The 21516-nt window shown below is 44.4% G+C and overlaps 1 protein-coding gene across 3 annotated transcripts in view; it reads right to left on the bottom strand.

The window, feature by feature from the left end:
• Nucleotides 1-21516, bottom strand: part of CHD2 (chromodomain helicase DNA binding protein 2) — a 98563-nt gene that overhangs the window by 33377 nt on the left and 43670 nt on the right. For all 3 annotated transcript variants that reach the window (XM_026648349.2, XM_026648350.2, XM_026648351.2), the window contains 12 exons: nucleotides 18756-18817; nucleotides 17067-17189; nucleotides 16363-16512; nucleotides 15403-15536; nucleotides 14215-14440; nucleotides 10324-10424; nucleotides 9276-9320; nucleotides 8961-9136; nucleotides 6862-6986; nucleotides 5749-5965; nucleotides 4994-5083; nucleotides 3717-3907 (listed from right to left, as the gene is read on the bottom strand). In XM_026648349.2, the coding sequence (XP_026504134.1) occupies nucleotides 3717-3907; nucleotides 4994-5083; nucleotides 5749-5965; nucleotides 6862-6986; nucleotides 8961-9136; nucleotides 9276-9320; nucleotides 10324-10424; nucleotides 14215-14440; nucleotides 15403-15536; nucleotides 16363-16512; nucleotides 17067-17189; nucleotides 18756-18817 (1640 nt within the window). The remainder of the gene's footprint in view (nucleotides 1-3716; nucleotides 3908-4993; nucleotides 5084-5748; nucleotides 5966-6861; nucleotides 6987-8960; nucleotides 9137-9275; nucleotides 9321-10323; nucleotides 10425-14214; nucleotides 14441-15402; nucleotides 15537-16362; nucleotides 16513-17066; nucleotides 17190-18755; nucleotides 18818-21516) is intronic.

Here is a 21516-nt window from a genome sequence, read left to right as displayed (position 1 = left end):
AATACTGCCCTGTAATCCCTTCCTTCTAGCCCAAACTTCTCCCCTGACTTTAAGTTTCTCTCTGACTCCACCTACTATAAAGAACTCAAAGACCCCCACCCACCACAATTCACTCAGGAATTTAAGGATATCATCAAATCTTTCCCCCAAACAACTCCAAGAGAAACTCTACAACTTCATCTTCCAAAACCCCCGCCCCCAGGGATCTTCTACATGCGTCCTAAGACACACAAAGAAGGGAATCCAGCCAGACCCGTTATATCTAGCTGTGGTACTGTTACTGAAGGAATATTAAGACTTATAGAAACCATCCTCAAACCACTCACCACACAAAGGACCAGCTTCCTCCAGGACATAACCAACTTCCTCCAGAAACTCTGCAACATTAACAACCTCCCTCAGAACATCATCCTTGCCACCATGGACGTCACCTCCCTATACACCAACATCGATGTCACGATGGGCTTTGCTGCCTGCCTCAAATATCTACAAAACAATGGAAAACACTCAGATATGCACTCCAAATGTCACTAAACTCATCCATTGCATCCTCACCCAGAACAATTTTACATACAACAGCAAACACTTTGTCCACACCACAGAAACAGACATGAGTACTAGGCTGGTTCCCCAATATGCCAACCTCTTCTTGGGCCACCTTGAGGAAGAATTTCTGGACAAAGGCACTACAAAACCAAGGATACATGAGATATGTCGATGACATTTTCACCCTCTGGACAGATTATCTAAATTTCCTCATAGATTTCCACCACAACTTCAGCCACTTCCACCCATCCAGCAAGCTCTCTCTAGATCACTCCCACACCACCAGCATCAACTTCATGGACACCATGGTCAGCTTCAACAATAGAGCCCTACAGGTAACAACATACAAAAAACCCACGGATCACCACACTCACCTTCACAGATCCAGTAACCCCCCCAAACACACAAAGAAATCTGTTATCTACAGCCAAGCCCTCAGAAACCACAAAATATGCTACTAGGAGACAGTCCGGGACACACACCTTAAACTCAGAACTGCCTTCACCAAACAAGGACATTCCACCAGAGAAGTAGATTGCATCCAGGAAGGGGGTCACCCAAATACCCCATGAGAACCTGCTTTAATACAGGGGAAAAACCCTCCGACTGCACACCCCTAGTTGTCATCTACCACCCCATACTGGAACACATATGGGGTATCATTAAACAGTTACAACCCCTATTCAATAGGGACCACATCCTGAAAGAAATCTTTCTTCAACCCCCTCTTCTGGTCTTCAAACCCCCAACCTCATCAGAAGCAAATTCCTTACAGATCAGGACTCACCAACTTAAAGTGGCACCAGACCCTGCCAGAACAACAGATGCAAAACCTGGAGACACCTCCACTGCTACAACTATCAATACCACCCCCAACACATCTTTCAAGATCCATGAGTCCTACACATGCCTATCACATGTGGTGTACCTCATCCAGTGTACTAAACATTAAATAACAACTATGTGGGCAAAACCAGACAATCACTGCACTCTTGAATGAACTCACACAGAAAAATGATAAAAGACAAGCATGATTCACCCGGGGGTGAACCCTTTTCACGAAACAATCACTCCATATCTCACCTCTCAGTCCTCATCCTCAAAGGAAACCTGCACAACACCTTCAAAAGAAGAACCTGGGAACTTAAATTCATAACTTCACTAAATGCTAAAAACCATGGTCTTAATAAAGGCACTGGATTTATGGCTTATTACAACAATCTGCAACCCACTAGCCCCCCTTTTTGTCCTATGACTGTAAGGGTGTTAAAAGGCCATTTTACCTTGAATGGTCTCATACAATGTGCACTAATTACTTATGCTAAACAATCTGTTGCGCCTGGCATTTTCCTGTGATGCTGGAAGTTCCTTTCCCAGACCTGAAGAAGAGCTCTGTGTGGCTCGAAAGCTTGTCTCTCTCACCAACAGAAGTTGGGCCAATAAAAGATATTACCTCACCCGCCTTGTGTTTCTAAGCCATCTGCTACCAACACACCTCATATGTCCTTAATACTTTACCCCACAGATTCCGAACTGTACACAGGGTAACAGATTGGTGAGATGTAAATGCTGTGGGGGTATAATGTGTCAGCAGTTTAAGGGCCTGATCCAAAACCAGCTGAATTAAATGGCAATCTAAACAGTGCAAAGAAACACTATGCAACAGTTTGAGACAGGAAGTGAAGAATACCACTTCCATTTAGCCATCAAAATAATTCAGTATCTCAGAACCCGGTCCTTACTCCAGCAGGTTACAATCGCTGTAGCAGGTACATTATAGCTAAGGTTAAGATTCTGTCTCAGTTATTTTTAGTAAAAGTCACGGACAGGTCATGGGCAATAAACAAAAATTCATGGGTGCCCATGACCTGTCCATGTTTTTACTAAAAAGAAGAGAGCAGGGCTAGGGTGTGTGTGTGTGTGTGGTAGTGGTGGGGGGACGGGGGGGGGGGGGGGGGGGGGGAAAGAGAGAGAGGAATGACAGCTGGAGTCCAATAGGGGGGCACTGACAGGCCGAGTCCCCACAGCTCTGGCTCTAGCAGCTGCAATCACAACAGGGGTATGCGGCCATGGGGGGAGGGGGCGGCACACAGCCCCAACTCTGGGGCTGGCCGCAGCTGTGGGGCAGGGGCACACAGTCCCAGCTCTAACCCCAACCACAGATGCACAGCCCTAGCCGCAGCTGGCGGAGAAAGGGCACAAGGCCCCCCGCTGCAGCCCTGGGAACGGTACCTGGGCACACGGCCCCCGCTACGGCTCCCGCCACAAGCCGTGGAGCAGGGCGCACAAAGTCACGGAGGTCCAGTAAAGTCACGGAATCCGTGACGGCCGTGACTAAATCGTAGCCTTTTAATTATAGCCAAAGGATCTCCAGCTCTTTTTCTTCACTGCTTCAAAAGGCCTGTATCACATTATTAGCCACAGGGTAAAAGTTTCAAACAATGCCTAAGTGACTTAGGAGCCCACATCTCATTTTCAAAAATGACTCAGACGCTTAGGATCCCAAATCTCATTGAGAGCCAATGAGATTCAGGCTTCTAAGAGCCCAGGTCACTTTTGAAAATGGGACTATGGCATTTTTAAATGTTTTTACACCTTGATCTTTGTGGCTCCATACGGATCCTCCTCAATTAAAAATCACAGTCTACCCAAAGGCCCCCTTATTCTGTCCTTGAGCAATGCTCACGTGGCAGCAGTTTTTGTATATTCTGTAGATCCCTCCGTGGAAAGAATCTTCCAAGTAGATTGTGTTTCACAGTTTTGAAATTTGCTTTTTTTGCCCCCTCCGTTATTTTACTGTCTCATTCACTGGCCTCCTTTTTTTAATGGAAGCCTTGAAAATGGTTTGAATGGTTGCTTAAAACAGACGTTTGGCTCTTTGGATGTGGACCTCCCAGAAGACAGTGACGGAGGAGTTGTCTTCCGTTACCCAGCCCGCCTGTTGCCAACACAGTTTACCTCCTTGCACCATTCATTTACCTCTCAGCCCTTGCCACTTTCCCTCTTCATTGTGTTTTCCCCCTCTGTGACTCTCACCCATTCAAGTTTTACTCACTTCTTTCTGTGTTTTCCAAAACGAAGTCATTTCATACTCCATGTCTAGTTAAGAGATGGTATTTGACAATGAACACATACTGGTATCTTTTGAAGTACACAGTAAGGAGGCTTACTTCTCCGGCATGATAAAGTGCAGCAGTGACCAGAGCTCTTTGAGAGAATTCTGAAGCGGGGTCCCAGTGATCAGGAGCCTGTGGTTGGACTTGAAATCAATCAGAGTTTTATACAGCAAAGAGTCATCGTTCTTCAACCGATGGGCTTCGTCCACACCCAGAAAGGCCCAATTAATGCTGCCCAGAACAGTCTGGAGCAAAAAAACAAAACCAAAGGACACACCAGATCAGACTGGCCCCACAAGTGTTTTATGTTCATTTCTCTGTGGGCCTGACGTCAGCTGTGTAGTGTTGCAATAATTGCATTCCATTATGTTCTATTCAAATTCTTATACTGCACCCATCGCTGTGGTGTCTGAGCACCTTCTGTTTTCAGTGTGCCTAACCAAGAAGCATTTCTTTTGGCGACATGCCTTTGGGACAAGCACACCACACCAATTCTGGCTCCACTCAGAGGTGAACAGAAACATTTACAAGCTCAATGCCCCAAACATATTTCAGCTAACAGATGGATTTTAAATCGACCATTTCTTCTTTTTAAATTCCTAAAGCACAACCCTTCCCTATCCCACATTCCTCTTCCTTTAATCCACCCCCCGCCCCCATGACTGCAGAGTCCCTGCTGTGCTCACAAGCCCCAGCATGCCCTGTGCTGGGGAAGCATCAACACCAGAGCAGCTAATCTGCCTGTGGGGATAAAGCAGTGTATTCACCACTCAGTATTTTTTTTTTCAAGTTCTCTGTTCTCACACAGGATTCAGTAATTCATTGGTAGGGCCTCCTGGCACACTCCAGGCAGCTCTCTCTTTCTGTAAGTGTAAAAGCCATGTGATTTCATCCCTCTGATATGGGGGGTGCATTAACCCTACCATCCCCAATTCCAACACCCTCCCTCTCCAGCCCATGTCAAACACTTGTGGGCAGCAAGGGAATGAAGTGTTTTGTTCTTCTTACTGAGTATGTTAATAGTCCAAATTAAGAGAGATACAGCTAGCCCAGATACCACAGTGAGAGGTGCTTTGTAAGTATGTGTAATCATGAACAATACTACTACTCTGCTATATTTATAGCAGACTCTGTAGTTTTGTAAGCACACCAAGTAATGGTATGATGCATCTATGTGTTCTCAATCACCAGAGGGGTGGGGGGAAAGAAACAGCTTTGGATCATCATCGTATGTTCTACGAACAGTGCAAGACACACTGGTTTGGAGGGAGGCAGCCCCATTTGTGCAGCATGTGGAAGTTTATGTGAAATACCCCTCGCCCACTACATACCTTATCTTTGAGGAGGATCTCATATGTTGTGATAAGTGCATTGAACTTCAGCCTTTTAGTCTGAGAATGGATCCACTCATATTCACGGATCTGGGAGAGAAGACAACAGTTCAGACACAAACGTCAACCAGAGCTGTTAAAGGGACACACTCCATTCTTATTATCTGTAGCACCCACGGGTCCCAGCCAAGAACGTGGCCCACTGTGCTAGGTGGTGTACAGACACATGGTAAGAGACAGACTCCCCCGAAGAGTCCATAATCTACAGAGGGGAGAGACAAAGGGTGGGCAAGAGGAAGGATTATCATCCTCCTTTTACAGATGGGGAACTGAGGCACAGAGATCATGTGATTTACCCAAACTCAGAGAGGCAGTCTGCGGCAGAGCCAGTAATTTAAACCAGATCTCCTGGGCAGTTTAATCCTCCCATTATCTGTATTCATTTGATATTAACTGTCTCATTATTAGTCATAACCTGAGGCTTCCTATAGTGCCCCATAAAGTCCTACCTGTCTGCACCTCCATTGCTCAATAAAATAATCACTGTACACACATTATTTAAGCGATGGGAAGGCCGAGACACAGAGGCCTCTACTCTAGTGAACCTGGCCAAACTGCACAGTTATAGCTATAATGTCAATCCAGAATTTGCCTCTCTACAGAACCATACGCTACATATAATCTATGCACAGAGATTTTCTTTCTGCATGAGGCTTTCTCCCCTCTCCCACCCGCCCTGCCTTTTATTTACACACCGTGTTTCTGCTCATCATGTCTCCTATGTAAACGACCACGTTAATCTCTGGTGCCCAGATTTCAAACTCTCTCTGCCATGAGGTCAGAGTAGACAAGGGCACCACTATCAGGAAGGGGCCATACAGCTGATGCTGATAGAAGAGATAGGAGAGGAATGATATTGTCTGGATAGTCTTCCCCAAGCCCATTTCATCAGCCAAGATCACGCTGTTGTTCCTGAAAGGTGGAGAAACAAAAATAAAGGTGTAATAAATATAACGATGTATCAATTTACTACGTGCCAACAAGTAATGACAGAGAATGAAATGTATGCCTTGCAAAAGGTCACTGAACTACTGCCAAGCAGATCCCAGAGCAATTCAGACTGACCTGCTCTACAAAGAATCACTTATGAGTGACAGGGTCAAAGTTTGGACTGCATTTGCCACCAAATTGGCAAGCAATTGCAAAGACAAAAGACAAAAAGTCAATAGACAGAGTTAGAAGAGTGTTTCTCAAACGATGGGTCTCTCCTACGGAGATGGCTCAAGAAAGCTAAGAGAGAGAGATTTATCTTCTGATTGATTATCAGGAAAACAGGGTTTGCCACACTGGCTCAGGCCAGTGGACCAAACATATTATTCCATCTCCCCAGCATTGAGCCAGAGAAACACACCTGCCCATGCACATCAGAGACCATGCCCCACAGGACAATGAGGGGAGAAGATCTTCTCTCGCTATCTCTTGAGCTCACATTTTACGATGGTCTCCATTTGCCAATCCTGCAGTGCCAAAGAAACAGCAACGCAGTCAAATCAAGACGGTGCTTCGTGTGCACGTGTTCATACTGAATCCTAGCAATGCAACTGGGTTCCCCCTTCGTTTCCAAAAAGAGAGAATTTTTCCTCCCCTTTTAGCAGGAGGCCTGGATATTTTTGCTGGATGTGTGTGACAACGTTTGAGATCCTGAGCTTTAACGGTGCTGAAGCAGGGCAGGTAAAAACATCACAACAACAGGGCCAGATCCTGCTGTGGTGTAACAGGGAAACATTATGACTAAATATGGCTCCATAGCTCTAAAAACTGCAACCCTGAACAAAACTAGAGCATTACCCAAAACGAGCATTACATACTTGCACCACGAGTGAGCAAGCCAGTTGAGCCCCTCCAGCTGGTAATCTCGGAGCTCCAGGTTCTCGCCACCAATGTAAGAAGGCTGTTTCTTCAAAGCAACAAACCTGGGTCTCTGCTTCAACACCTAAAAAGGCAGACTCCTTAAACTCACTGAAGAAAAGAATGAGGCAGGCCTTCGAACTCACTGAATAAAAACTGCGGTGATACATGGGTATATGATATATACAGAGAGAGTACTTGTAACTGCAATTTAGCCACCCACTCAGCAGCAACGAGATCCATCAGTGACAACAGTTTGCTAGCACCTCCTGCTTGCCCGCCCAATCTCAGAGTCTCAGAGCTGCAGGACATCCCCCTCTGCCTCTTTTCTTTGCTTCATTCTTTTATTATCTCCCTGCCCCCTTCATTTTAATTGATATGGTGCAACATCCTCTATTCCTCTTCCTCCCTGGTGTGTTGCCTTTTCTTTCAGTAATAATAAAACTTTGCATTTCTAACTCCCCCTTTTATAATGTGGCTCATGAAGCATTTTACAAGTATTAAGCCTCATATTCCACCTCTGGGTACATAAGTATTATTGTGCCCAATTTATAGATGGGATAAGATGCAAAGGGATTCATCTATCTATCTGTGATATTAGACAAAGTAATTGTACAAAAACAGTGAGCATTCATTCCAAAACACTGGTAGAAATCGACTCAACACTAAGCAGAAGTCTGCTTTCCCCCCTAAGGAAGAGAGTATTTATATGCCTTATTTTCTCTTGGATCAACAGGAATTGGAGAGGATATATTTATCCAGGAAGTCTGATGTATTTTAGATGGATAGGAACTAGGACTGTCAAGCGATTAAAAATATTAATCGCGATTGATCACACGATTAATCACGCTGTTAAACAATAATAGAATACCATTTATTTAAATATTTTTGGATGTTTTCTACATTTTAAAATATATCGATTTCAATTACAATACAGAATACAAAGTGTACAGTGCTCATTTTATATTCATTTTTGATTATATGAATGTTTAGCATAACTGGCACGTAAATACCTTGCAATGCCGGCTACAAAAGTGCCATGTGAACACCTGTTCTCACTTTCAGGTGACATTGTAAAGAAGAAGAAGGCAGCATTATCTACTGTAAATGTAAACAAACTTGTTTGTATTAACAACTGGCTGAAGAACTAGAACTGTGAGTGGACTTGTAGGCTCCAAAGTTTTACATTGTTTTGTTTTTGAGTGCAGGTTCTGTAACAAAAAAAAATCTACATTTGTACGGTATACTTTCACAATAAAGAGACTGCACTACAGTACTTGTATGAGGTAACTTGAAAAATACTATTTATTTTGTTTATCATTTTTACAGTGCAAATATTTGTAATCGAAAATAATATAAAGTGAGCACTGTACACTTGGTATTCTGGTGTTGTAAAAGAAATCAATATATTTGAAAATGTAGAAAAACATCCAAAAATATTTAATAAATTTCACTTGGTATTATATTGTTTAATAGTGCAATTAATCAAGATTAATTTTTTTTAATCACAATTCATTTTTTTGAGTTAATTATGTGAGTTAACTGTGATTAATCAACAGCCCTAGTAGGAACCTATTACAGACACTTCCCACTGATATAAAGTTCCATTGTTATTTCCCTTGAATTCCCGGGTTAACTCATGCCAGTTCTTGATTCTGCATTCTATGCCAGCCTGGCCTTAGCATGCTGAAGAGACAGCACGGATAGCTGCTAAGCAAGAGGGAGTAAGTGATTTGTAAAGCTTAGCACTAACCCCTCCAGATGACTAAGAAGTCGAGTTAAAGAGCTCTACAAGGGGAGTCCCAGCCATTGGTTTTCAGGAACAGATGGTGTATGTGTTTCAGGGCCTTGAGAATTGGGAGAAGGAACTGAAAAGGATGCAGAGAACCCCTGGAAAAAAAACTGACATGTGGGAGGGAGAAAGGCAAAGGCGATCTCCTCAAGTGATAGCCATCCCCATAGAAAATCTTGCATCACATATCATCTAAATACAGCGAGAACTTCAGCATTCAGAAACCCAGAGCAAGCCCACCACAAGAGAGAAAGGAAGCGTGCGAACCTTGCAGTCCCGAGTGGGAATGGTTTTGGAGTTGTTGCGATGGCTGAAGCTGTCAATGCAGTGTTGAAACTTCTTGCTAATCAAGGCCTCATCTTCCCAGCTGCACTCTGCATACGGCAACCCCATCCACTTGCACAGATATTCGGGCTCATTAGAGGACAATTTCCGACTGTGAGCTGCAACACATTACAGAAACGCAACCATGAGCAACCGAACTCCAAGGCAGTCATGACAGTGACCGATGCCGCCATAAGACATGTCACAGCTAATAGCATTGTTTAGAGGAGCCAGAAAGGGAGTTAAAGGCCACTTTACCTGGGAACTCAGAATGTCCCATTGCAGACTTGCTGGTCTTCACAGCTATGTTTTACAGAAGCAAACAAAGAAGGGTTTTAGTGTCTTAATCACCAGGATGAGATGCATAAAAGATATTCTACAGTTCCCACCAGTTAGGATGGTTTTTTAAAAGTTCTCTACAATGCATAGGAAGATTGTTAGAGAACACCACTGAACTCTTCAGGCCTAGTTTCCAAAGGCACTGGATACCCACAGCTCCTGCTGAGATCAGTGTGATGTTACTGAGCTGCTGTGAAAGCTACACCACCACATTTTGTTACTACCCATAAAAACCTAAACCCTGAGCTGACATGCAAGCTTCACTGTCAAACAATGTTATCCTGAGAGGTCCTCACAACACTCTACTTTTGCTCAACAGAATCTTCCAGCTAAAGATTTCAAAGCACTTTACAAACAGTAATAAATTAATCACGGCACACCGAGGAAATAGGGATTATTAATCCCACTTTACAGTTGGGACAACTGAGGCAAAGAGAGGGCAAGTGACTTGCTCAAGTTGTTTGCAGATGCATCACTAGAACCCAGATCTCCTGTGCTTTAACCTTTAGATTTCCACACATTACAGGATACATAGCACCAGTTTATTCCCCAGAGAGGTGTGAAAACACCACACATTCATTCTTGTGACCCAAATAAAACTTGAATTCCTGGGTCTTACTATTCCTTTATTAGAAAGGTGCACTAAGTCTTGCGCACATGCTCAGGGTTTAGCTGATCGCCATATTTGGGGTCGGGAAGGAATTTTCCTCCAGGGCAGATTGGCAGAGACCCTGGAGGTTTTTCGCCTTCCTCTGCAGCATGGGACACAGGTCACTTGCTGGAGGATTCTCTGCACCCTGAAGTCTTTAAACCACAATTTGAGGACTTTAGTAGCTCAAACATAGGTTAGGGGTTTGATACAGGAGTGGGTGGGTGAGATTCTGTGGCCTGCGTTGTGCAGGAGGTCAGACTAGACGATCATAATGGTCCCTTCTGACCTTAAAGTCTATGATTCTATTTCACTTACCGATCACTCTCTCCACTATCTGATACTGTTTGTTCAACTCTGCAGCGAGCTCCTGTTGGCAGCTGAAGTATTCCACATCTTCAGGAGTTACTTTGGCTAGCCTGGAGAGAAAAGAAATGGGGGTAGGGGGAGAAGCATATGTAAGAACAATTCTACTTCTGCTCACTTTGTGGACAGCGATGCTCAAAACCAGCTGTTAAAACTCTACCTGCCTATATAATCTCATGAGTTACGGTAACTCAATCCAAGTTTACAATTGCTTATCAAATACTCCTATTAATGCTTCTAAAGGAACAGGTTATTCACAATGAAACAATACAGAGAAATATATAAGGATTTTCCCTGAAACTTTTGTGAGCTTCTCCTCCACAAAGCCAAAATACATAAGCTTTTACATAAGGAGGGAACCCTCAGCACTCCGGTATCCGGTATCCATACTGTGATGATATGACAGCTGAAGTAATGTGTCCAGTTCTGCGCACTACACTTCAAGAAAGATGTGGACAAACTGGAGAGGTCCAGAGAAGTGCAACAAAAGGAATAGAAGGTTTAGAAAACTTGACCTATGAGGAAAGGTTAAAAAAAACTAGGCACGTTTAGTCCTTAAAAAAACAACGGAGGGGGGGAAATCTGATGATAATCTTCAAATATGTTAAGGGCTGTTACGAAGAAGATGGTGATCAATTGCTCTCCATGTCCACTGAAGGACAAGAAGTACTGAATGGCCTTAATCTAAAACAAAGGAGACATAGGTTAGATATCGGGAAAACCTTTCTAACAATAAAGGTATTTAAGCTCTGGAATAGGCTTCCAAAGGAGCTTGTGGAATCCCCGTCATTGTCCAACCTGTTCTTAACCCCCCCCGAACACCTGCCAGGGATGGTATAGATTTACTTGGTCCTGCCACAGCACAGGGGGCTGGACTTGATGTCTTGAGGTCCCTTCCAGCCCTACATTTCTATGAAGTTGCCAACAGGCTCGCAGCTCCCACACAAGGAAACCTCACAGGCGTCTCTTCTACTTGAAGATCTGTTCTCGGACAGGGACATGGGGTAACATTTTCAAAAGGACTTACATGACCAAGGAGCTTAAGTCCCATTTTCAATAGCGACTTGGGCATTTAGGAGACTTAGGCTACGTCTGCACCGCAATCAGAAGTGTGAGCTAGCTTGGATTGGCAGCAGCAAGGGCTGTACAAGCCCTGGGTATGTCCTTGAGCAGCTAGCCTGTGCTGCCGCAGCCTTATTGCTGTTGCTGTTCTAGCTGCCTCCATCAAACCTAGCTCAGGTATGTCCACACGTGCTGCTGTCACGCACCTCATTGCAATGCAGACACACCCTAAGCCTCCTTGAAAGTCACTGGCATTTAGATGCCCAAGTGCCTCAATCACTTTCAAAAATAGGACTTAGGGTCAATGTTCCCTGTAAACAGCACGCACATATGACCACGCAACAACCTTGTATATACTGCGCAGGTCAGAAACTGGCTCTCGTCTCCTCTTAGAGCTCCAGCAGGGACGTGCGGTGGTCATTTAAGACCCTGCTCTGCCTGCAGCCCTCCGCCCATTCACAGGGTATATGCGGTCCCACTCCTTGCTGCCGGGGGGAGCGAAAGCACTTCTGGTCTCAGGGACACATTGTGCGTGGCTCAGCCAGGAGGCGGCAGCAGCAGCAGCGGTGTTGTTGAGGGAGGATGCCCCCCATGCAGGAGCTCAGGTGAGGGGCCCAGCTCCGCGGTGCCAGCCTGGGTGAGCAGAGGCTCGACAGCTGCAGCCTGATGGGGCCACAACATCCCACACCTGTACAGTTGGTTTCCAGGGACACAGCAGTTGCTGATGCCAAGAGGCGATGGAGGAAGGAGCTGCAGCCTGGGCTCCTTCCTGGGAGCAACCGGTGGAGGGTCTGAAACCCCAAGCCTGGGGGAAAGACAGTCAGACCCATCCACACTCACACAGACTTCTAAGGTTGCTGCTACAGAGCAAATGGCTTCCTTCTGGGACCCCACAGATGTGCGATACTGGGAGGGACCACCCCTCGCCATCCCCACCATGTTAGTTCAGCGTAAGAAGATTTAAAAGAAATAAAAGCGTAAGTTTGCCCAAAGGCAAATAAACAAAGTACTCTGGAGTTTGTAGCCTGCTCAGTATAAAGAAAATTTAGAAGGAACGTTGCTTAGAGTACTTTTTGCAAAATTTTACCACTGGGTTATGGCTTACCGCAAATTCATGCCGAAAGCTCCCTACTGATTTACTATGTTAGAAACTGACCAGTTCACCATTTTTTTTTAATACTTCTTGAGCTAAGCATGTCTCCCCTTAACACACATGCGTGACTTCTACCAGCATCAGTTGGACATACACTGATCCAGAGATCAACAGACCCCATTAGTGCAGTAAGGCTTGGATCCAAAAATAACCTACCCCTTAAATAAAATCAGCTTTCTGCAAACTAAACATCACATTGCAAAACATTTACAGAGGTTGCCCTGTAAACCTTGCCAATTGCCTTAGATAACATCACCTGCCTACCCGTAGTAGCCCAGGGATTCTCTGTAGAAAGGAAAGAGAATTTTGCAAATTTGGAAATAAACCATATCTAAGACAAAACTGGCAAGTTTTTAAAGTGTGACCATTGTACACTGCATGGGCTGATGTATTTTCAGTACTATGTCTAATTGCTTATCTGTGCTGTACTGGGTGACAACATTTGTCTCTCCCACGGCTCAGGGTTTATCCACACTGCAGCTGGGAGTGAGCCTCACAGCTCCAGTAGGCAGACTCACGCTAGCTTCCCCTGAGTTCGCGCATTAAAAACAGTAGCGTGGACATTGCGGTAGAAGCTTGGGTTAGTCGCCCAGGCCCAGACCAGGGCTTGAGAAGCTGCTGCCCGAGCCGTAACATCCACATGGCTATCTTTAGTGAGCTAGCTCCACTTGAGTCTACCTGCCCGAGCTGGGAGGCTCGGTCCCAGCTGCAGAGCAGACATTGCCTGCATCTTAAAAACCAGGGGTCAGCAGTGGGAAGCACTGCCATAAGCGACTCTATAAATGTACTCAGCTAGAGCAGCCTTGGGCAGTTTTTGTGCCGATTAAGCTCCACCAGTTTAGACCCTTACCTAAATATGCTAACCCCATGTCAGTACTTTTATACAGATATACCTGCAGCCACACTAGGGCATGCTGGGTTTCTAAACTGACAGAGTTAAACTAGTATAAAAACTGAATGTAGTCAAGCCCTGAATTTCTGCTCAATCGGGGCAGCCAAGAAGCAACTTGTGAGGCAAGATTGAACAACGGAGCCTGCGGCTGCCCCCATTTTCAATACAAAGATGTTGACTGTTGTCCCAGCAGGTACCGTTTCGTCTTCATCAGAATGCAGCTACACGGACGCGCATGCACCCCCACTTGCTGGGACCTGCAGCCTCCGCACCCTGTATCCATATGTGATTAGTTCTCTGGCACTTGGCCCAATACTCAGATTTGGATGATTTCTAACCCCCGGAGTACTGCCTCCAATCTGACTTACATCATGGCCACAAGCACGATACCCATGAAACTGATGTTGAACAGAAGAGAGATCTGTCTTGTCCAGTCAGGCGCCAAAGAAAACAGTTCTCGAGCCCTACCCTCAGTGGACAGGCTCTGCAGAAGGAAACCCAGCTGGGGCGAGGGAGGGGCAGACAAGAGGAAATTCTCAGGCTTTTCAATTTCCCATCATAATGAATAGCAATATCCCTGCTTATTGAAGATGACAGCAGTGATCCAGCATGGACCATGAGCTTCTGGCAAGTTGTCTGAACAGCCGTCGCTTGGGCAAAGCTCAGGTGTCCTCTGCTATTGAAGAACCTCCTAAGCAAGGCTAGACACCGATTTTTGTCTTAGGCAAAAACGTACCATTGTTTGATTTCATCCTCTTTTTTCTTGAAGTTCTCTAGTTTTTTCAGGCCCTTCACCTTCTGCTGCTGCAGGGACTCTTCGCTCTCCCATGTGCTGTGAATGTACGACCAGCTCTTCCACTTGATCAAGTATTGAACCTCTCCCTCATCCTTTTCAGGGTCAAAGTCAGCGCTGGGGTTGCCGTTGGCTTCAGTCTCATACACAGTGGTGGAAGCACCAGTGGCTGAAAAAAAAAAAGTTGCAAATTAAATTGGTATGCAATTGGTGCTTTTGTTAGCCAGGCAGTGAAACAAACTGAATAGAGTTGAAGCAGGGAGTTGTTTTTCTAGCTAGTGCGTCTTTTATGGCAGCATAAAGAACATCCCACAGAGCCCCTGATCCTACTACAACCATACGGAAGCATCTCTCGACACAAAATGCCCCTTAGATTTTTTATTTTTTTTAAGTACATCAGAAACAGGAAGCCTGCCAAACAATCAGTGGGGCCACTGGACAACTGAGGTGCTAAAGAAGCACTCAAGGAAGACAAGGCCATTGTGGAGAAATTAAATGAATTCTTCCCATCGGTCTTGACTGCAGAGGATGTGACGGAGATTCCCACTCCTGAGCCATTCTTTTTAGATGTCAAATCTGAGGAACTGTCCCAGACTGAGGTGTCAATAGAGGAGGTTTTGGAATAAATTGATTATATTAAACAGTAATATGTCGCCAGGACCAAAAGTTCTGAAGGAACTCAAATATGAAACTGCAGAACAACTAACTGTGGTATTTAACCAACTGCTTAAAATCAGTCTCTGTACCAGATGATGGAGGATAGCTAAAGTAACGCCAACTTTTTAAAAGGGCTCCAGGGGCGATCCTGGCAATTACAGGCCAGTAAGCCTAACTTCAGTACCACGCAAACTGATTGAAACCATAGTAAAGAACAGAATTATCAGACACCCAGTTGAACACAATGTGTTTGGAAAGAGTCAACACAGCTTTTGTAAAGGGGAATAAATCATGCCTCACCAATCTATTAGAATTTTTTGACGGGGGTCAACAAACACATGGAGGAGGAGATTTAAAAATCCTTCTCCACTGGTGGAAACGCAAACACTTCAGCAGCATTACACCAGTGCAGGAGAACCAGAGCGTGGATGTGACTAGACCCAGAATCCTAATCTGACTCTCAAAGCTACACACCTCCTTTCTTTCCAACCCTGACGTCCATGACCTTCTCAATGGTCTCGCTGTTGTCCTGCTGTTCGTCGGCCCCTTCCCCGGTCATCTCAATCAGGTCATCGGAATCCGTCTCAAAATCATCGTCTTCTTTGTAACTGCACAAAACCAAATACCAAGATGGCAAAAAGCTCTTGTCTTTCCTTAAATCCAAAGACATATGCACACAGCCTGGCATGACACAGGCAAGCCCCTTCAGCATCTATGTTGGGTTTGACTGTGTAATACATTGTTTGAGTTTCTCAGATCAGCCATTCAGCTGGGCTAAAAGTTTACTCTCTGCCTCTTAAAAAACAGGGATCGTTATACAAGATCAGATGAGCGGTCCATCTAGTTCAGTCTCCTGCCTCTGACAGTAGCAGTTGCTTCAGGAGGTAAAAGAACCCCTGCAGTAAGCAATTATGGAATAACCTGCTTATGGGGAATGTTTCTTTCTATCCCTCACTGGTGAGGGGCTGGTCTATTCCCTGAAGCATGAGAATAACAGCATGTTGACTGCTTCAATAGGTGTCCACCAAATGCTGGGAACCCGTATCTCATCTTTTACAAGCTTTTAGCTACTGACAAGTATCTGCATCTGGCAATTTTGCATCCATTTCTGTCTAATACTTTGCACTTCTACAGCATCTTTAATCTGATCTCAAAGCATCTTAGAAACATTAACTAAACCACCCAACACCCGTCTGAGGTAGTAAGCAAGTACTGTATGCTTTACAGTAAATGGAGACAATGAGCTATGGAGAGGTTAAATGACCAAAAACCAGATCCTGTAAAGAGGCAGTGGAGCTCCACGCAGCATACAGGTTTGCCCGCATGGTTCTCCTTGCCTTGCTCCAGATTACACAGCAAGTCTGACATTAACCAGGTATCCTGACTTCTAAGCCCCAGCTCTGGTAACTACGCAACTCAAAACCCCTGCAGTACCTGACATTTTTGGCCGCTCTGCGCCGGGTTTGCCTTTTGGGAGTCTCATCGTCTTCATCATCATCTTCATCTTCAGACGAGTCTTGTTTCTTTCTCCTCTTACCACGTTGGGGCTTGTGGGGCTTTTTAACACTGGCTTTGACCACTGCTCTAAAATGAGTATTAACAAAAAGATATAATACAGTGCGTTGTACACAAGGAGTGCATTTCAGCAGGACTTCCCAGTCCACAAGGAAGTGTACATCCCAAACAGTAGATGCCTAGAGCCTGACTCTCCTCTTGTGTACACCAATGTAAATCAGGAACAACTCCACTAACATCAACAGAGTTACACCAATGTATACCAGTTTCACATGAGAGGAGAATCAGGCCACAGAATAAGTGAGGATAACATCAATGAGGGAAAAGATCTGTATGGGCATGTAGACAATTCCCTCTCCACTCAGTGCAGGACTGGTCCCTCCTGCATATTAGCCAGTCATTTAATAAATTACTCAAGAGGGTGAAGTTTCCAACTGCTTCCCCCAGGAGACTATTGCATGCTTTGGCTGACTGTTAATTTGTCCCTTGGCTGCTCCCAGAACACACACACCTGCTCCAACAGCAATTTCCTATGGAATGTCACTTACCGGGTACCTTTAAAAGCACTGGAAGTTAAAGAGACATACAATATAAAAGGGAAAGTAAATTCAATCCCTCCTCACCTTCTCAGGACTGGTCTCCTGGCTTTAACTTTCTTCTGTTCTGGTTCACTATCTGCACTGGAGCCTTGCTCCCCACCATTTTCATCCTCCTCTTCCCCAGAAGCCTCCCTTTTCCATTTACCTCTAGGGACAAAAACAGAAGTCAGGAGGGACAGTGGAACTTCAACACTATTGGCTGGCTAAACAAAGATTCAAGTCATCAGGTTTAATGCCAGCACATGAGCTACAGGACACAGGAAGTTCAATACTGGCACTGCAATATAATCACTTGTTCAGCCCTGGTAATGAGGGAAAGCACCTGAGTCTCATGTTGCGATTCCCTACTTCTAGCCCTATACCTCAATCACCTAGACTTTACCCAATCTAGTTATGCATTTTCTAAAGTCAAAGCAATGCTGGAAACATAGTAATATGGCATATTTAATAGAGCTGCCATTTCTTACAGCTTGAAATGTAAGCACTCCATTTTATTTTTAATATTTATTTATGCATTCTGAGCTTATCAGGGGAACCCCTAAGAGTGATTTCTAGGACTACTGCCTACATATTTCTGAAAAGCATTGGCTTTGGAATAGTGAGCGTGGTCTACGTCAGTGGTTCTCAACCAGGGGTCCGGAGCCCCCTCGGGGGCCGTGAGCAGGTTTCAGGGGGTCTGCCAAGCAGGGCTGGCATTAGACTTGCTGGGGCCCAGGGCAGAAAGCCGAAGTCCCATCTCATGGGGTTGACGCCTGGGGCCCCAAGGCTGAAGCCTGAGCAACTTAGCTTCATGGGGCCCCCTGTGGCATGGGGTTCCGGGCAGCTGTCCTCCTTGCTACCCCTTAACACTGGTCCTGGCTTTTATATGCAGAAAGACAGTTGTAGCACAAGTGGACCGTGGAGTTTTTATAGCATGTAGGGGGTGGGGGAGAACTCAGAAAGAAAAAGGTTGAGAATCCCTGGTCTATATGCACATTGATATATATATTCTAGGTTTTCTCATAGCCTTATTCTGTTGCTCCTTATTGTATCAGGTCACATACAAATCATTTAAAACTCTAGACACTTAAAGATTTTTGAGAGCATAAGAAAAGGAACTAGATTTTTGTGTGTTTTAACAAGGATGAAATTCTCTTTTTATTGGTAAGATGAGCCTGTAGGAACATTCTGGATGGAAAAGGTGACATTACATGAATGTAAAGGAAAACAGTCAAGCATATTGGGTGGGGGCACGGCGTATTTTACAACATGAGAGCTCTCCAGGAGTTTATTTTATTTTATAAGAGAAGAATATAAAACCTAATATGACAACCAAAAAACCATGCAAATATCTCTAATCAAAACTAATTTTTTAGGACTTAAGCTTTCTTTCCAGTGCTGGAAACCTGAAAAACATTAGCATTAAGCTAGTGCATGAAAAAGCCAAAAGAGGTGAAACCAATTAGCAGCAGAAAGCGAAGCTGACCAGTTCCCTGTTGAAGCTGAGTAAAGTGCAAAAAAGTAAACAAACAGATTTATAAATGGCACGACACCCCAACACACACCTTTTTACAAGTTGTTTCAGTTTTAATAATGTGAAGTGTTATTAATGAAAACCGATTACATTATTTTTATGTATGTTTATCTTTACAGCGTCCCTCAAACATAGCTGAATGCCAACTGTCTGTTAGAATAAAACCAAAACAATTCAAAACCCTCTCCATAGAGACTTACGGTTTTCTCATTTGCTTCTGGCCTCTTCTTTTTGGGCTCTCATTTTCAGATTCACTACTTGCCTTTAATTAAAAGAAAAGATCAGGTTGTAGACTTCACTCCACATTCTTTCCTTTAGGAAGCCACTGAAACACACATATGGTCTAAGCTTCAAAGTAGCCCAAGGACTATCCCTTGCTGCAACGCTAGAATTAAAGCATGACACTGCTGTGCAACCATACCACTTAATAAAGGTGACCAGCTACCCAACACCATTAACTTTGGATTCTGAAGACAGTGGTCACAAGGTTAGTGCAATTGCTTTCAGAGGATGAGTGATTACAAATGCAACTCAGAAGAAAGGGTGAAAAGCCCTAGTGTAACATGCATCTTGCAGTACTGGAGCCTCCGGAAGTGACTGGCTATAAACCACCTACAACTAATGATCAACTTCTAGTGACAACCAATGCCTGCGTACTTGGCAGCTGCAAGGTTCACATTACACCCACTCTTCAAAGTGTACACTTGCTTCTAACTTACTTCAGGGTGCACTTCAAATGGCAAGTTTCATCTATGAAGTTATGCATTGCTAGGGTCCTACAGATAGTGTGCACCATGGAAGAAAGATGATAGGCCACGATGCTTCTGCTAAAAGTTCCTAGATTTGAAGGCTGAAAATCATTCCTAGTGTGTGTTGGGGTAGAAGGGTGTGACTCTGTATTCTTTGGTTAGTCAGAGCCAGATCTTGCTCTCTTTCAGGGCCCAGCGTAAGGTACATCTATTTTCTCAGGCTTTTGACTGAAGACATGTTGGTGGAGAACATGTTTACAGTGTTGTCAGCGCCCATGCTTTTATCATGCGTCTCGTGACAGCTGTTTTTCTTGAAGGCCTAGCTCCTGGAGCCATGCAATTACATGAGAATCTTAACCTAGGTGAAAATTTTCCTATTTTCATTTTAAAAAAAAGTTTCTAGCCCTGGTGTTTGCAGAGAAAAACCTTGAAAATGTGACCCCAGCATGTCTTAAAGCTGCAAAAACCAGACAGCAATGAGAAAGAACCCTTTCTTAAGAAAACAAAATAATATCATGTGATTTGTAAGTCAATCTCATGAGTTTTGGGGGCTTGATTCATGATTTTTGAACACTTGGGGTTAGCAAAATTATGTTTAGTTCCATTCACAGGGCAGGCCATTGATCATTACAACTTGAGTGTTTTGTTATTTAAAATTATGAATGTGAACTAAGTGTCTGATGGGCACATTTTAGGAATGTAAAAACAGTACAGTTAAGTTAAAACCATAAAGTTCTTGGTCCTCCAGTTCCCAGACAGAACCACGAAATCTTGCATGGGAGAAAATTAAGGGAAAAAACTTTATTTAAAAAGGTTATTCTCTCTGCTAGAATCATGTGTTTGTACCTTATTGTTCTCTACTCCCTCAACAAGACAGTGATTGAATGATTGAGGGAGTGAATGATTGAGAAAAAGCTGCATTCATGCTTCTTAATCCGCACACTCCAATACCCTGAAATCAAGTCACTCCTCCTGATTTGCTCTTAGCTCGAGATGTATTCTCTGACTACTGCTGTAATACTTTTTTACCAAGGTGTCGTTAACTCAGAGGTAATGTAAAAAAGACAACCGATTCACACATCAAACCCTATTTTATTTAATATGGTCCAGTCATATAAGCAGGCTATCAGATACAGGACCCTCCCACATGAACAAACCGCCCCTTCTAGTGCACGTGACACACGCATATAAAACACAACGCACCCATATCAGTGTGGGAGGGGGGGAAAAAAACAAAACAAAAACAGAATCCAATGAGAAATTTCTCAGATCAGATTAGAATTACAGAAAGAGATGCAAAGATTATTTGTTCTATGCATCTTGCTGATTTGTAATCTTCCTCTGGAAACTGCAATTTGCTGCAATATACAGACATATCACAACTGACCATCGCTTTGGTTTGTCATTCAGAAAGGGCACGTCTGCTCTTCAGGCTGGGGCTGTTAATTCCCAGTTCCAGGAGACAGACCCATATACCAGCTTTGATCCAGTTAGCATGCTATAGATCCAGTAGAGCCTCGGCAGCACAAGCGGTGGGAAGAGCTAGACACCACAAGAACATGCCTAGCATCTCAGACAGAGTGGCTCGCCCCACCCACCACCACAGCAACACTATCGTTACGCATGCTAATTTGAGCAGAGCTAGTGCAGGTATGTCCCCTCGAGCTGGGAATTACACCCCTAGCTCAAAGTGTGGATACACCCAAAGATGGTGTCCATTGTTCATATGCTGGCACTCCGATTTGCACCACCCACCCAACCATACCATATCAGCCCCACGAGCTCTCGAGGATTAAGTCTTCCAGTGCAATAATTTTTTTAAAACTCCCGGGAGAGAACACCCAGCAAAGATATTTTCTCTACCTTCCCCTCTGAAACACTGATTTGGCTTCCATTATTTGGTTTGGGGAAGGCAGGAGGGGATATTAATATTCCAGGTATACCCAATTTGGTGTACTATTTCTCATACCACAACCTGAGAGCCCATCAGGCAATGCTAATACTGTGCAGGCTGGAAGCTGCAAGGTGTTGAATCCTCCAGGGAGGCGTGAGCACCTGCAGCCTAGTGGAAACTGAGTGTGCTCAACGGCTCTTGGGAGGTGCATGATCCAGCCCAATGTCACAATGCAGGGAATAACCAAACACAGCTTACACTTCCCAAATACAAGAAAAGACGGTTACTTACCTTCTGTAACTGTTGTTCTTCGAGATG

This window comes from Terrapene carolina, unplaced genomic scaffold (assembly GCF_002925995.2).
Source record: "Terrapene carolina triunguis isolate 2854851 unplaced genomic scaffold, T_m_triunguis-2.0 Scaffold67, whole genome shotgun sequence".
Classification (NCBI taxonomy): Eukaryota; Metazoa; Chordata; order Testudines; family Emydidae; genus Terrapene; species Terrapene triunguis.
The sequence above is the reverse complement of the archived record's forward strand: the minus strand, read 5'-3'. Positions and strand labels throughout refer to the sequence as shown.